The following is a 16,698-nucleotide window of genomic DNA, read 5'->3' on the forward strand; positions in this document are numbered from 1 at the left end:
TAGAAAGCATTCATACCCCTTTTTGTTGTTGTGGTACAGCCTGAATTCATCTATATACAATACACCATAATTACATAGCGAAACGTTTTTTTTAGCAAATGTATTGAAAATGAAATACAGAAATATCTCATTTACATAAGTATTCACAACCCTGAGTCAACACATGTTGCAATTACCTTTGTCAGCGATTACAGTTGTGAGTCTTTCTGGGTAAGTTTCTAAGAGCTTTTCATACCTGAATTGTACTATATTTGACCATTATTATTTTAGATTTTGTATTCTTCAAGCTCTTTTGAGTTGGTTGTTGATCATTGCTAGACAGCCATTTTCAATACTTGACTAGCAGCTCGATGAATACTTATTGACTCAACATTTTTATTAATTTCTTTAAAAAAAATCTAAAAACATAATTCCACTTTGACATTATGGGGTATTGTGTGTAGGCCAGTGACACAACATCTCAATTTAATCAATTTTAAATTCAGGGCGTAACACAACAAAATGTGGGAAAAGTCCCAGGGTATTAACACTTTCTGAAGTATTTGTGTGGCTCAGTTTGCAGAGTATGGTGCTTGCAATGCCAGGGTTGTGTGTTTGATTCCAACTGGGGACCAGTATGAAAGATGTATGCACTTACTACTTACTGTAAGTTGCTCTGGATAAGAGTGTCTACTAAAATGTAAATGAAGGCACTGTAATTATGCCCCCAATGCAATTTTGAATTCAAGTACATCCACAATGTGATTTCAAAGGATTTTTAATGAACTAATAATTGTAACATTCCAACCTTGTTTAACATTATCTAGTTCAATTGTTGCATGTTTTCACTATCTATATCCGTTTGCTCCCGAGTAGCGCAGCGGTCTAAGGCACTGCATCTCAGTGCTAGAGGTATCACTACTGACCCTAGTTTGATTCCAGGCTGTATCACAACCGGCCATGATTGGGAGTCCCATAGGGCGACGCACAACTGGCCCAGCGTCGTCCAGGTTAGGTTGTCATTGTAAATAAGAATTTGTTCTTAACTGACTTGCCTGGTTAAATATAAGTAAATACAATTGCATCAGTTTCAATGGGGGACTTTTATTTTTAAGGCTAAATGCCGATTACACAATTGCTGCTCACGACACGCTGGTGGCGTTCGTTTGTTTCGCTAGTAGTAGCCAATTATGTATTTGATAGTAGCCAGAGGAAGAATGGAAATGGCTTAGGTCGTCGAAGAACATTGCTCATGTTTTCAGGTAAAGTATTGGTGCTTCATGACTTTTTAATTCGCTAAATGTAACACGAACCTTTCCACGCAACAATAATCGTCAATGTACTACAGATAGCTATCTAACTAAGGCACGTTAACTGAAAAAACTGAGTAGAGATGCTAGCAAAGGTTAGCTAGCCCTCCTTTAGTTGCCAGCCAAGCTAACTAGCTAGTAGTTTAGCGTTAGTTAGGTATTTGGCACCTGCCCCAATCAGTTGGGTTTCAAAGTGATTGGTTGCTTGCGTTTTAGGTGTAGATAACGTTAGTTTATCGTGAGAACACAATCGCTAGCTTGCTAGTTGTTTGCCCGCATAGTGTTAGTTTACGATTAACCAGTGCGGTATCGCCGTGCTCCTGTATATATTGGCATACATTATTAGTGAAAGTGAATTACGCTAGTCTGCTTCTTTCGCATGACAGTTATAGTGGTGAGGAGTCTATCGGGAAACGATTTCACTATCAATTCCATGTTAAGGGTTCACGCAAACATTTAAAACTTTGTTTTACTATTGACAGAACTGATTTCGGGATTGTATATCGAGTCGCTCTCCTTAAATATTGTCGTCTGATGTTATTCCTTTGTCACCGAATTGTTTAATCAAACTTTTCGCTGCCAGCTTCTGATATCAGTCTCTAAAAACTAGTCTCCTGAATTAGGTTAGCGCGCACAAGGCCAGAGCTAATTTCCCCCGGTTTTCAAGTCATGGCTAGACCCAACCAGAAAACAGAATAGTTTTTATGCACTAATATCAGGAGATGACAGCGACACGTTTGATTAAACAATTCAGAGACAACCGAAGCGGCTAATGGGGATCCATAATACATACAATACAAGATTACTTGTATTTAATGAAAACGAATCGGTCCAGCTTTTATCAAAATAATACCAGAAGGTGATTTTTTGTTGTTGTTCATTTTGGCAAACTAACCATTTTCCTAACCTGCTACGAAAAGTCAAATCTGACGTTAATTTGACAAAAGCTGGATCCCTTCTAGCCATGATCTGGTTTCCCTTGGCTAAACTAGCTGGCTAGCAGAATTACGCGAGTTTTCGTCCTCATTGCCAAACTTCATAAATACTGTACCCTCAACTTCAAAACTCCTTTGCTATTTTAGAAAGAAACTTAAAAATTGATTTATTTTGTTGAATGGTTGTGACTGTTTTGAGATACAGTATCTGTCATAAAACGACTGAAAGATATTATTGCTACTTAACGCAGATCCAAGTTCAGTTTTGAGATCCACCGGCGTCATTGGTGTAGGGTTAGCTGGACGATTCTGACTGGTCTTGGAACTGTGACATCAGGCAGCCTCTCCCCACCTGGCTCGATGGGATATGTAGTGATTTTGCCAACACAGCCAGATATGTACCCAGTCTTCTACCCTTAACTATCGTATTGTACCAATGTTTGTCCTCTGTAGTTGCGTGACTTTCTGAAATCTATACTTTTTCAATAAAAGTTAATCAAATACAACCACCGACTGTTTGCTTGTTGATGTTGCTCTAAGATGGCAATTAAGCGTAAATTTGCATGTGCCAATTGAATCTCAACAAGGAAACCAAAGTATTGACCTTGGGCGAATCAATGTATGCCGAGTTAGATTCCAAAGCCTGGTCTCTGCTCCACTCCGTTGGTGAAGTTCATCAGAAACTTCCTTCACCATGGAGTGGAATTTAGTCCGCTACATCAGCAGCAGACGTTCCTTTCTGAATGTCAAATGGAAAAAAACGGCTACATTAGCTAGCCACAGATTATATAAACAAGGACCTTGATTACATTGCAGTCACTGGGGCATCTATCTTATCAGTCAGTATCACTGGTTGAACGTACAAGCCAGGTGCAGTGATGGACTTTAGCTAGTCAGTTAAGTTTAATCACCCCTCTGAAGATCCATTCAACTGGAAGAGTTGGACTAAATGCTCTGCGCCTCACATGTTAGAGGCTTCAAAACGTGCCAATGCATGCTGTATTGAATGTAATGTGTAGGCTAGCTGCAGCTTTCAAAACAAGCTGAAACCTGATAAACATGGTTTACTCCTTTATTGAAAGAACTGACAGCTGTTGACAGTGATGCCAATATTCCCTGTACATCTTTGAAAATCTGGAAGTTTCCTTTGGGAAATATCAAACAGGTGAAACTTGACCTCAACCCCATACATTAGGTATCATTTTTAATGAAACAATAACACTTGTATAGCTTTTGATTACAATGTCTTGCTCCTCTATTTAGAGTGAAAAATGACTGGGAGAAGCCCGCACTATGGTTTCCAGTCGGCCACGACGGTGCAGCCTGCCAATGGAGGATACGCCTACCTATTTGGGAACAGCTCTGAGAATGATCTCTCGGAGGAGGATGGTGAGAGCTATGAGCTGCGCTCCCGAGGCCGGGACAGGCTCCGCAGGAGCACCTCCAGGGAGAAGTTGGACGACATTGTCCACCTGGTCCGAGACATCAAAGAAGGGGACACTCTGAATAGCTTCTCGCTGCAGTACCACTGCTCAGTAAGTCAACCCTAATCCCTGTTTTACTCTCAAATGACAAAGCCCTTACAGACAGACCAGCTTTGACTTTTCACACCACTTTTTTTGCTACACAAGTAAAGTGAAATCCTTTGTTTTGTCTGTGTGCCGTAGGTGGCGGACATCAAGAGGGCCAACAACCTGTTGACAGAGCAGGACTTCTTTGCGCTGAGATCCATCAAGATCCCTGTGAAACGCTTCAGCGTGCTGACAGAGAAACACAGCATTGCGCCTCTCAAATCTTCCTCCCCCACAGGCCTCCGTTTCCCCCAGCCCCCTATCTCCACGGAGATCTCCACAGACTCCTCCTCATCCACAGACAGTGTGGGCAGCTTCCTGCAGGAGAAGGACAAGGACATCGAGCTGCTAGTCAAGTCCACCGGCACCTCCAGAAGCAGCCTGAATGAGGTGGTCTCCTCCCTGACCCTCCAGCAGCCCTTACTACTGGGGGAGCCTGACTTCAAGCCTGTCTTCAGGAAGGACCCCTACCATGGGGCGGACTGGGGCATGAGGTGGTGGACGGCGGTGGCCATCATGGTGGTGGTTGTCATCGTCACACCAGTGTTCTACCTGCTGTATTATGAGGTGCTGATGAAGGCGGACGTTAGCCACCACACCACCACGCCGTCGACCAATCCTAAGGGAATGCAGCATGCCCAGATTCCTGAGCCTGTGGAAATCAATGGAAAGCCCAACTCAGGACCTCAGGCTGGAAACATACCCAAACCAAACTCACAGAGACACAATGAGGTGGATGACCACCCAGGCCCTAAGAAAGAGAAAACGTAGTGAGGGATTTAGACAAACTGAAGGAGCTGGAGGTATCTGAGCAGTTATGAAAAAAGTGATTATCCAAGCTCTCTGAGAATCACTTTATGGGGAACAGAATCCATAGGGAAATTATGGTGAGGGGAAAAGGAGGACAATCTGTTGAATTCTTTCAGTGGACATGCAGTATGTACATTTTTAAAACATGTTTTTAAAGCAAGTTTTTTTTGCACAGTGGGACCCAACTGCTTATTCTGTCCCTCTTGTCAGCTGATGGGACTAGTTCCACCGTAACACTGTCTGAAGTGGGGTTTGTTCTTGGTCAAAACAGTACTGATTGCTGCCACTTGTCACTTAAAACAAGTAATTTATCTGTGGAATATTAGTCTTATTCCAATATCAGTATTGAAGTTAGTCTAAAATGTGATGCAAATTTTCTTGAACCTTGTTTGGATATTTTGCTTGTCTGGGAAGAACTGCGTTTGGAGTCCCACAACCTTCATTTCTACTAAGGGTGACGAAATGCACAATGTTGCCCAACACTAGCTAGGTATATTCCAGTGAAATGTTATATTTATAAACTGGTTGCCAACGTAATTAAAGCAGTAAAAATACATGTTTAGTCATACCCGTGGTATACGGTCTGATATACTACGGCTTTCAGCCAATCAGCATTCAGGGCTCAAACCACCCAGTTAATAATGTAGTTTATTTTCCTCATCACTAGTGTTATGAACAGTATGTGCCTTCAACCTGTGGAACACTAAGGCTGCATAGACACAGGCAGCCCAATTATTTTTTTTACCACTAATTGGTCCAATTTGTGGGGGAAAACTCCAGAATTGGGCTGCTCGTGTAAATGCAGCCTTACAGGCTGAAAAGAAAGTATATTTTGAATAAATTATTGATGCTCAGACTTGAGTGTGTTCATGTTGGTTTTTGTTTTGTATAATTCTCATTTGTTTATACAAAGATCTACTTATTTTAATGCAAACTCACTTCCACCACACACGTCTTGATGATTCTCTCATTGTACATATAGTTTCATCAAACAAAATGTGTAAACTTGCTGACAGTGTTCGTCATATAGCCAATGGCTATTTGGTAAAAGATAAACCATAACTTTCAGGAGAATTCATACATTTGGAAGAATGACATTCCGCCAGTATCCATTAACACGCAGTCGGAGGTTAAATATGAGGCTTCATCCATGTTGTCATCACTGCACCCAAATCAATCATCTTCAAAATAGCTGGCAATGTCATTTTCCTACAAAAAGGTAACTGTTAAACTGGCCATTTCTCCATTAAACTTAATTGGTGTGTGTGAATGTTATGTGCATGCATAAGTAGCTATCCAATGCCTCATATTTCACATCGTGATTTTCCAGCATTACAAATACATGCCATTTATCATCCCCAGAAACCGTCTGAGATGCCTCAGTACCAAATGCAGTAATTGTACGGAAGTGTGCAGGCGAACAACTTGTATCTATTTGAAATCCAATACATTGTGCGAAAGAAGTCGACTAAGGTGAATAAGATCAAATTGGGCTTTCTGTTACAATGAGGGGGAGAGTTACCTCTTCTAATTCCTCCTCCAATTTCTTCCCCTCTAGTAATTGTTTCCCTTCTCTTCATTTCATTTTGCATCATTCTTTTCAACTTCCTGAAGAAATAGCCGTATTGTAAGTTTATCCACACAGACAAACCGCTTTCACACACTGCACATTATGGGAAGGTCATTATACAAGTCAACGTTATCAGGCTATTAGAATGACACATCTGAATGTACAAACTAATCCCAACCCCTCATTTCCACAGAATGGTTGTTTAATCAGTACATTTAAATAAGAATAAAAGTGATGAAAGTGACATCTAATTTACTGAGCACATCTGTTTTTTCTTTGCCTGATACCTTTATGGGTTCTTTGCACTTGCTAATATTATGTTTACTTGGAAATATATCTATTAGTATGATGTATTGTTAAAAAGATGTTTAATGAAAAAATAAGTACCCGGTTTTAAGTTCAACTTTTTTCTTTTGAGGCATCAGTTCTTTTGGAAAGAGCTGCCAGTCTAATGCCAAACATAAGTTATATTGACATCAAACTGATGATGACCAAATTGACCATTTACCTGGTATCGTCTCCTCAGCCAACATGTTTTGCCTCTTGATACCTCGCCTTGTATCTTTCCACATCCATTTGATATGTAAACAGTAAAGGTTATGAACGCTGACACAGACACTAAATGCTCAATTAAGTCAGCAAGCACGTTTTGAATCATCTTTAAAAATCTGCAGAAAATCTCTTAAATGCGTTTCTCCTGTAGTACATTGAGCATATGAGACATTGGACAACTCAAAGCTCCAGATAAATGAGTTATCCTTCTATATCTAGAAGCGCAATAAGGCTGCACTTGATACGGATACACCAATTTACCCCAGAAGAGTATGTGCTCTAAATTCAAGCTTAGTCAGGCCAGGGATATCTAAAGCATTAGTCTCTCCTAGATCTGCCTATCTGTCTCCAGATAGAATATGATTAAATGGCTCCGGTTCCTGAGTACCATTAACTCACCTCATGCTATTGTCTTAGTGGATGATGTCATACAGTACAGTACACTGACTATTGCTGCTAATGCACTCTCTCACCTTCTTTCCTAGCCAGAGGCCTGATGTTGGGTAGTCGGCTCATGGTTTCCGTCATCTCCTGTTTCAGGGCCAGCATGTAGTCCTCATCTTCTCCGGCTTTCAGTGGCACAGGCTTGAACTCCACATCCTGAATGGGGAAAATAATTAATCACACCAGGAATCCACCCAGAAACAGTAGATGTTGTACTTATAGTAAACAAGGTATTTCATCACTTTTCATCAGTGAAAATACTGCCGTACTACAAGCCCATTCTTCCCAAGACGGTGTCTCTTACTGAACCATGAAACTGAGACAAAAGCATCCATAAACCTGGGATTTATTCATTAGGTCGCAGACTGTTGCAAAAAGTTTTATAACGGAAACTGTTTATCGGTGACTCTAGGAACCAAACAGGAGCAAACCGAACTAAACAGGGAGGGACCTACCTGAATTAGTCCAACAGAAAATCATTTTTGTTACGAAATGTTTCGCAACAGATTAAACGTTTTGCAATGGATTCCGACTAATGAATATACCCCTGGTAAATAATAAAGTTTAGTACTCACTGGGGACTCATTCTAGTCTGAAGCATATTCAGTGCTCAATTTCTAAATCAGGCGATGCCAGAACAAAAAGTGAGCGCGAGAGGGATGTGAAATGGGGAGTTCCGAGGTACCGGAATGCAAAAAAATATATATATAGTATGTATATATATATACAGTACCAGTCAAAGGTTTGGACACCTACTCATTCAAGGGTTAAACAAATCAAAATATATTTGAGATTTTAGATTCTTCAAAGTAGTCACCCTTTGCCTTGATGACAGCTTTGCACACAGAAAACCGTTATTCTATAACTTTGGAAAATGTATTTCAATTTATCAGGGGTGCTGCAGCTCCTCCGGAAACCTTCACGTGGCTATGATTCAAATTTTTTTACCAGGTAAGTTGACTGAGAACACATTTTCATTAACAGCAACAACCTGGGGAATAGTTACAGAGAGAGGAGGGGGATGAATGAGCCAATTGAAAGCTGGGGATGATTAGTTGGCCATGATGGTATGAGGGCCAGATTGGGAATTTAGCCAGGACACCAGGGTTAACACCCCTACTCTTATGATAAGTGACATGGGATCTTTTGTGACCACAGAGAGTCAGGACACCCATCCTTCCGTGGCCTCCAACTGCTCTTAAATGCTAGTAAAACGAAATGCATACTCTTCAACCGCTCGCTGCCCGCACCCACCCGCCCGACTAGCATCACTACTCTGGACGGTTCTGACTTAGAATATGTGGACAACTATACATACCTGGGTGTCTGGCTAGACTGTAAACTCCTTCCAGACTCACATTAAGCATCTCCAATCCAAAGTTAAATCTAGAATCGGCTTCCTATTTCACAACAAAGCCTCCTTCACTCATGCTGCCAAACATACCCTCATAAAACTGACTATCCTACCGATGCTTGACTTCGGCGATGTCATTTACAAAATAGCCTCCAACACTCTACTCAGCAAACTGGATGCAGTCTATCACAGTGCCATCCGTTTTGTCAACAAATTCCCATATACTACCCACCACTGCGACCTGTATGCTCTCGTTGTCTGGTCCTCGCTACATATTCGTCGCCAAACCCACTGGCTCCAGGTCATCTATAAGTCTTTGCTAGGTAAAGCCCCGCCTTATCTCAGCTCACTGGTCACCATAGCAACACCCACCCATAGCACGCGCTCCAGCAGGTATATTTCACTGGTCATCCCCAAAGCCAACACCTCCTTTGGCCACCTTTCCTTCCAGTTTCTCTGCTGCCAATGACTGGAACGAATTGCAAAAATCACTGAAGTTGGAGACTTATATCTCCCTCACTAATTTTAAGCGTCAGCTGTCAGAACAGCTTACCGATCGCTGCAGCTGTACACAGCCCATCTGTAAATAACCCATCCAACTACCTACCTCATCCCCATATTTGTTTTTGTTTTTCTGCTCTTTTGCACACCAGTATTTCTACTTGCACATCCTCATCTGCACATATATTTCTCCAGTGTAAATTGCTAAATTGTAATTACTTCACCACTATTGGCCTATTTATTGCCTTACCTCCTTACTTCATTTGCACACACTGTATACAGATGTTTCTATTGTGTAATTGACTGTACGTTTGTTTATCCCATGTGTAACTCTGTGTTGTTTTTGTCGCACTGCTTTGCTTTATCTTGGCCAGGTGGCAGTTGTAAATGAGAACTTGTTCTCAACTAGCCTACCTGGTTAAATAAAGGTGAAATAAAATACATTTTAAAAATGTAAAGACAGCACCCTACACAAGGCAATGTCCCCAATCCCTGCTCTTCAGATATTGGGATATTGTTTTTTTCATACCAGAGGAAAGAGTGCCTCCTATTGGCCCTCCAACACCACTTCCAGCAGCATCTAGTCTCCCATCTAGGGACCAACCAGGACCAACGCTGCTTAGCTTCAGAGGCAGGCAAGCAAGCAGTGGGATGCAGGGTGGTATGCTGCTGGCCTATAAGTAAATAAATGCAATGCTGGAGAGATAAGAGTTATGACACATGTCTATCAGAGCAGAGAGAGATCATAGAAAGTTAATCTCGTTCTAGTTCTGTGAGAGATACAGGCGTGCTACTCACACAGCCATGTCCACGCATTGGTCTAAACATAGGTTACAATGTTACACAAACCATAAATCCGGGCTGACCCAACCCGAATCCCCCTGCTGAGGCCCAGGAATTTGATGTTGAAACTGAAGGCAGCTATCCCACAGCCTTCACCAGCTATCCCACAGCCTTCACCAGCTATCCCACAGCCTTCACCAGCTATCCCACAGCCTTCACCAGCTATCCCACAGCCTTCACCAGCTATCCCACAGCCTTCACCAGCTATCCCACAGCCTTCACCACCTGCCATGTCTGCACTACTGAGGGAGCTACTCCTGAACACCTCATAACAACACTATGTCCTCTGTAATATAGGTTAACGTCTCACTCTCTCACACACAAACCTTACACACAAGCGTGTGCTCACACACACACCATTTAATTCACTGACAGCTGCATCACAGTAAGCCTATGGTGTGAATTTAATGAATGTTTGTTTGGTGCATGTTTGTTCTGTTCATTCTTTTGAACTAGAATAACGTGTTCTGTGTCGGTTAATGTGTGGCTTAATCAGATAGTTTAATGTCATGAAGTTAAATGTAGGACCTAATTACCACACAACCACGCCAACAATTAATTGTATCCAATGATTTATATAGTATCATTGGTTGAAGCTCAATGTTAAATTAAAATCTCCATACCATCATATCTAAGCCGAAATCACACCGATGTCGATGTAAATTAGCAAATCAACTTGGAGGTACATGAGCCATCCGGCAGTTACTGACACAAACAGGATTTTTTAACAGTGTTACAGAATCCCCCTGCCAAGGGTACTGTGGAACTAATTTCCAGGGTGTGTGTTGTTGTTTATGTCTGGCTGGCGCCACTCATCATGTGAGAGATATTGATCACCTCCAGATTGTGGCTTCAGCCAATCAGACTGTTCCCATGCAACCCACACCCTGCCCATGCACTGATCATGCATCATGTGATTCTACCTAGCCCAGCACTGGCCAGTTGGGTCCATTGCATTCTCTCTCAAGTGTATTTTGTATTTATTATGGATCCCCATTAGCTGTTGCCAAGGCAGCATCTACTCTTCCTTGGGTCCAGCAAAATTAAGGCAGTTTATACAATTTTTAAAACATTACAATTTATTCACAGATTTCACAACACATTGTGTGCCCTTAGGCCCCTATTCCACCACTACCACATATCTACAATACAAAATTCATGTGTACTATATCATGTGTGTGTGTGTATGCATGTGTATGTGCTTATGTTTGTGTTGCTTCACAATAAGGTATATTTGTATTAGTTTTTAAAAATCTAATTTTACTGCTTGCATCAGTTACTTGATGTGGAATAGAGGTCCATGTAGTCATGGCTCTGTGTAGTACTGTGTGCCTCCCATAGTCTGTTCTGGACTCGGGGACTGTGAAGAGACCTCTTGTGGCAAGTTTTGTGGGGTATGCATGGGTGTCCGAGCTGTGCGCCAGTAGATCAAACAGACAGCTCAGTGCATTCAACATGTCAATACCTCTCATAAATACAAGTAGTGATGAAGTCAATCTCTCCTCCACTTTGAGCCAGGAGAGATTCACATGCATATTATTAATATTAGATCTCTGTGTACATCCAAGGGCTGTCCCTTTTTGTGGCACTTGACCACACCACTGAACAGTAGTCCAAGTGCAACAAAATTAGGGCCTGTAGGATCTGCCTTGTTGATAGTGCTGTTAAGGTAGAGCAATGCTTTATTGTGGACAGACTTCTCCCCATCTTAGCTACTGTTGTATCAATATGTTTTGACCATGACAGTTTACAATCCAGGATTACACCAAGCAGTGCATTTTATTTATTACAATATTCAGTTGAGGTTTAGGATTTAGTAAATGATTTGTTCCAAATACAATGCTTTAAGTTTTAGAAATATTTAGGACTAACTTATTTCTTGCCACCCACTCTGAAACTAACTGCAGCTCTTTGTTTAGTGTTGCAGTCATTTCAGTTGTTGTAGTAGCTGCCATGTATAGTGTTGAGTCATCCGCATACATAGACACACTGGCTTTACTCATAGACACACTGGCTTTACTCAAAAAATGTAAGGGGCCTAGACAGCTGCCCTGGGGAATTCCTGATTCTACCTGGATTATGTTGGAGAGGCTTCCACTAAAGAACACCCACTTTGTTCTGTTAGACAGGTAACTCTTTATCCACAATATAGCAGGGGGTGTAAACGCATACGTTTTTCCAGCAGCAGACTATGATCGATAATGTCAAAAGCCGCACTGAAGTCTAACAAAACAGCCCACACAATCTTCTTATCATCAATTTCTCTCAGGCAATCATCAGTCATTTGTGTAAGTGCTGTGCTTGTTGAATGTCCTTCCCTATAGGCATGCTGAAAGTTTGTTGTCAATTTGTTTAATGTGAAATAGCACTGTATCTGGTCAAACACAATTTTTTCCAAAAGTTTACTAAGGGTTGGTAACAGGCTGATTGGTTGGCTATTTGAGCCAGTAAAGGAGGCTTTACTATTCTTGGGTAGCGGAATGACTTCTGCTTCCATCCAAGCCTGGGGGCACACACTTTCTAGTAGGCTTCAATTGAAAATATGGCAAATAAGAGTGGCAATATCATCTGCTCTTATCCTCAGTAATTTTCCATCCAAGTTGTCAGACCCCGGTGGCTTGTAATTGTTGATAGACAACAATCATGTTTTCACCTCTTCCACACTCACTTTAACGGAATTCAAAATTACAATGCTTCTCTTTCAGAATTTGGTCAGATATACTTGGATGTGTAGTGTCAGCGTTTGTTGCTGTCATGCCTAAATTTGCTAATCTTGCCAATGAAAAAAATAATTCAAGTAGTTGGCAATATCAGTGGGTTTTGTGATGAATGAGCCATCTGATTCAATGAAGGATGGAGCTGTTTGCCTTTTTTCCCAAAATGTCATTTAAGGTGCTCCAAAGCTTTTTACTAAAATTCTTTATGTCATTTATCTTTGTTTCATAGTGTAGTTTATTCTTCTTTTTATTCCGTTTAGTCACATGAGTTCTCCATTTGCAGTACGTTTGCCAATTGGTTGTGCAGCCAGACTTATTTGCCATTCCTTTTGACTCATCCCTCTCAACCATACAATGTTTCAAATCCTCATCAATCCACGGGGATTTAACAGTTTTTAACAGCCATTTTCTTAATGGGTGCATGCTTATTAGTAACTGGAAAAAGCAATTTCATAAATGTGTCAAGTGCAGCGACTGTTTGCTCCTCATTACACACCACAGACCAACAAATATTCTTTACATCAACAACATAGGTATCACTACAAAACTTATTGTATGACCTCTTATACACTATATTAGGCCCAGCCTTTGGAACTTTGGTTTTCCTAGATATGGCTACTATATTGTGATCACTACATCCGGTGGATCTGGATACTGCTTTCAAGTACATTTCTGCAGCATTAGTAAACATGTGATGAACACAAACAAAATAATTTGGGTGGATCCCATCCTCCTTATAAAAGGTGTTTTGTTTCCAAAAGGTATTGAAATTGTCAACAAAAGGTACACCCATTGAGCTGCAATAATCACGTAACCAGTTGTGAAGAGAAAGAATCCTGCTAAAGTGTTCAATGCCACGATTCAGTGAGGGCACAGGGCCAAATAGGATGGGTCTTCTGATAGTGTCTAGCAGAGTCAATTAGCTCTTTAAAATTCAATTTCAGCTGTTCAGAGCTGCCCTTCATAATGTAATTAAAACCCACATGGACTACAATAGAATCGATTTCCATGTCCTGATGTAGTACATCCGGGAGCAGCTTAGTAATGTAATTTACTCGAGCTCCGGGATAGGACATTGTTTTTCGCACCAGGAACAGTCACATTTCTTACCATGGAGCTGCCCAAAATCACGGCTAGCGAGAAGGACGAGGAAGGAAAACGTTCAGGAATTAGTGGCTGTGATAGGAGAAAACTGAGGATGGATTGTAGTTACTCCACATTACTTACCTAAATGACAAAGTGAAAAGAAGGAAGCCTGTACAGAATACAAATATTCCAAAACATGCATCCTGTTTGCTATAAGGCACTAAAGTAAAACTGCAAAAAAATGTGGCAAAGAAAATAACTTTATGTCCTGAATAGGAAACGGTATGTTTGGGGCAAATGCAACAACATGTTACTGAGTACCACTCTTCATATTTTCAAGCATGGTGGTGACTGCATCATATTATGGGTATGTTTGTCACCGGCAAGGACTGGGTAGTTTATAATACCTTTTGTTCAATGGGTCCGCACTCAAAAAGATATCGCATAAAGCGTACTTCGTTTTTCGATGTTTTCATTCTTTTCACTGAATCAGGGATAGCGTACACAGACGTTTCGGCTTTGCAGACTTCTTCTTCTTGGTAAAAAAACAGAATAAAGCTAAGCACAGGTAAAATCCTAGGGGAAAACCTGTTTCAGTCTGCTTTCCAACAGACACTTGGAGACAAATTCACCTTTCAGCAGGACAATAACCTAAAACACAAGGCCAAGTATACACTGGAGTTGCTTACCAAGAAGACAGTGAATGTTCCTGAGTGGCCGAGTTACATTTATGTACAAAGCCTCTATATAAAGGATAAACGTATGAAATGTGCCCCTGACTGTCTGTTAACATTTGGTAATATAGGCTAGGTTTGGTTAAACCTCATATTCGTATGACTGCATCTCCTCCAGCAGTAGCAGCAGCAGCAGCTAGATTTGGGTACTGAAGACTTGACTTCCCATCAACAAAGTTCTGAAAGAATGATGTCTTAAGATTTGTGATACACCATGTAGCCTAACAAAGTTAGCTAGCTGACGTTAGCTAACAAAGTTTAACTTAGTTGTATAATGTTAACATTGTTGCTAACTTTATCTAGCCAGTTTATTTTATTTCTCTTAGTAATATATTGAGATATCACACATTATGAAAAAGGTTAACTTAGTTGCTTACCTTGGAGCAAACATGTGTCCTTCATTAGCTATCTTGCTTGTTGTGTTCAACTGTGAATGAAGTCGTCCACAAAGTTTGATCCACAAACTACACTTCTCTCTGTTAGATTTTGGTTTTGGAAAGGGTATATCACATATAGATATCGCATAAAGCATACTTTATATATATATATATTTTTTTAAATATATATACACAGAGGCAACCTGTCATTCAGGGCAGGATTTTTAGCAGGCTTGCCTGTTTTGCATGTTATTTTGGCATTAATACGTGTCACATATCAGTTTGCAAACAATGTAAAAAAATATATATCATAGAGTTAATAAAGCCGCATACAAACATGGTCTCTTTTGTTTTCTTGAATAAGGCAGTTCCAAAATGCAGGTGTTTCAGCCTAGCTCAGTGCTTTCTGTGGTAGTGGGGCAAGCCAGCAGAAAATACGGAGCGTTGCGCAGTGATTGGCCCCATGTTCTGTCACTCATGGGGACACTACGTCACCACCAAGTCTAAGGGTAGAGCTAGAAAATTCTAGCCTCTTTGTGTGCTGCCATAGAGTTACATTAGAAGTGCCCATCCAAGAAGGCTCAAGGTCATTGGCCACAGATAAAATGACGCCAAATCACGTTATATGTACAGTAGCTTTGATTGGACTGATCATGTCAACATCATATTTTCAAAATCTTAGCTGGAAAATCCTTTTTAATCCTTGTCATATGAAGAGAAATAATGAAGAGAAATTATAGATAAAACATATGGGTGCTCATCGGCCATTGGACATAAACATTACACAACAAGTTGGAAATCGCAAATTCAACAATAAGTGGTTTGGAAGGAATCAGTGACAGTGGCTAACTGCAAGCATTGCAAAGCAATCACTAGCCTACTATTCAGTGGAGTTACTGTGTGGTTCCAAATCTGGAATTAAGGGGATCTTTTCCAAATTTAAAATTATAAACTTTCAACATTGGCCATGCTGTCAATGAAGCATGATTTGTGCCGCGCTCAAAACAACTGTTAACTGTGAAAACTTGACTCAGTGAGGTCAAGACAACTGGGAAGTCGGGAATAAACGAGCTCCGACTGGGAAAATACGTTTTGAATGGTCATCTAACTCGGAATTGTAAATCCGGCCTCTTTCTAGAGCTGCGACCTGAAGATCAATGACGTCATCATGATTCAACCTTGTTTTTCCCACGAAGGTCCGCCACTCCACCTTCCTGTTCAAGTGAGCACAGCACAACAAGATGAGTCCAAAAATGTATTGTATACTGCTGCATAAATGATGTAATATGCCAGGGAGATATGTATACTGTAGCTAAGAAAGTAATACTAAGTGTATGTTGTGTAGTAAGATGTTAGTAGTACAAGTGCCTCACCCTAATAATTTGGTATATTTACCCCTTTTCATTTCGCCTACTGTTCTGACTTGGTGGTGCACATGTAGCCTATAACCCTCACTAACTTTTACAGATGCACAATTGAAAGTATCCTGTCGGGCTGTATCACCGCCTGGCACAGCAACTGCACCGCCCGCAACCGCAAGGCTCTCCAGAGGGTGGTGCGGTCTGCCCAACGCATTACCGGGGGCAAACTACCTGCCCTCCAGGACACCTACAGCACCCGATGTCACATGAAGGCCAAAAGGATCATCAAGGACATCAACCACCCGAGCCACTGCCTGTTCACCCCGCTATCATCCAGAAGGCGAGGTCAGTACAGGTGCATCAAAGCTGGGACCAAGAGAAAAACAGCTTCTATCTCAAGGCCATCAGACTGTTAAACAGCCATCACTAGCACATTATAGGCTGCTGCCTATAAGCATAGACTAGAAATCACTGGCCACTTTAATAATGTTTACATATCTGGCATTACTCATCTCATATGTATATACTGTATTCTATACTATTCTACGGTATGT

At 41.1% G+C, this 16,698-nt stretch overlaps 1 protein-coding gene across 1 annotated transcript; it reads left to right on the forward strand.

Annotated features, from left to right (window-relative positions):
- Positions 1 to 1,109: 1,109 nt before the first annotated feature.
- Positions 1,110 to 5,461, forward strand: LOC120046720 (lysM and putative peptidoglycan-binding domain-containing protein 3-like). Its single transcript, XM_038992212.1, has 3 exons — positions 1,110 to 1,241; positions 3,488 to 3,759; positions 3,892 to 5,461. The coding sequence occupies exons 2-3, from the start codon at positions 3,496 to 3,498 to the stop codon at positions 4,564 to 4,566; spliced, it is 939 nt and encodes a 312-aa protein (XP_038848140.1). The 5' UTR covers positions 1,110 to 1,241; positions 3,488 to 3,495; the 3' UTR covers positions 4,567 to 5,461.
- The last annotated feature ends 11,237 nt before the right edge of the window (positions 5,462 to 16,698 follow it).

Source organism: Salvelinus namaycush, chromosome 1 (genome assembly GCF_016432855.1).
Source record: "Salvelinus namaycush isolate Seneca chromosome 1, SaNama_1.0, whole genome shotgun sequence".
NCBI lineage: Eukaryota > Metazoa > Chordata > Actinopteri > Salmoniformes > Salmonidae > Salvelinus > Salvelinus namaycush.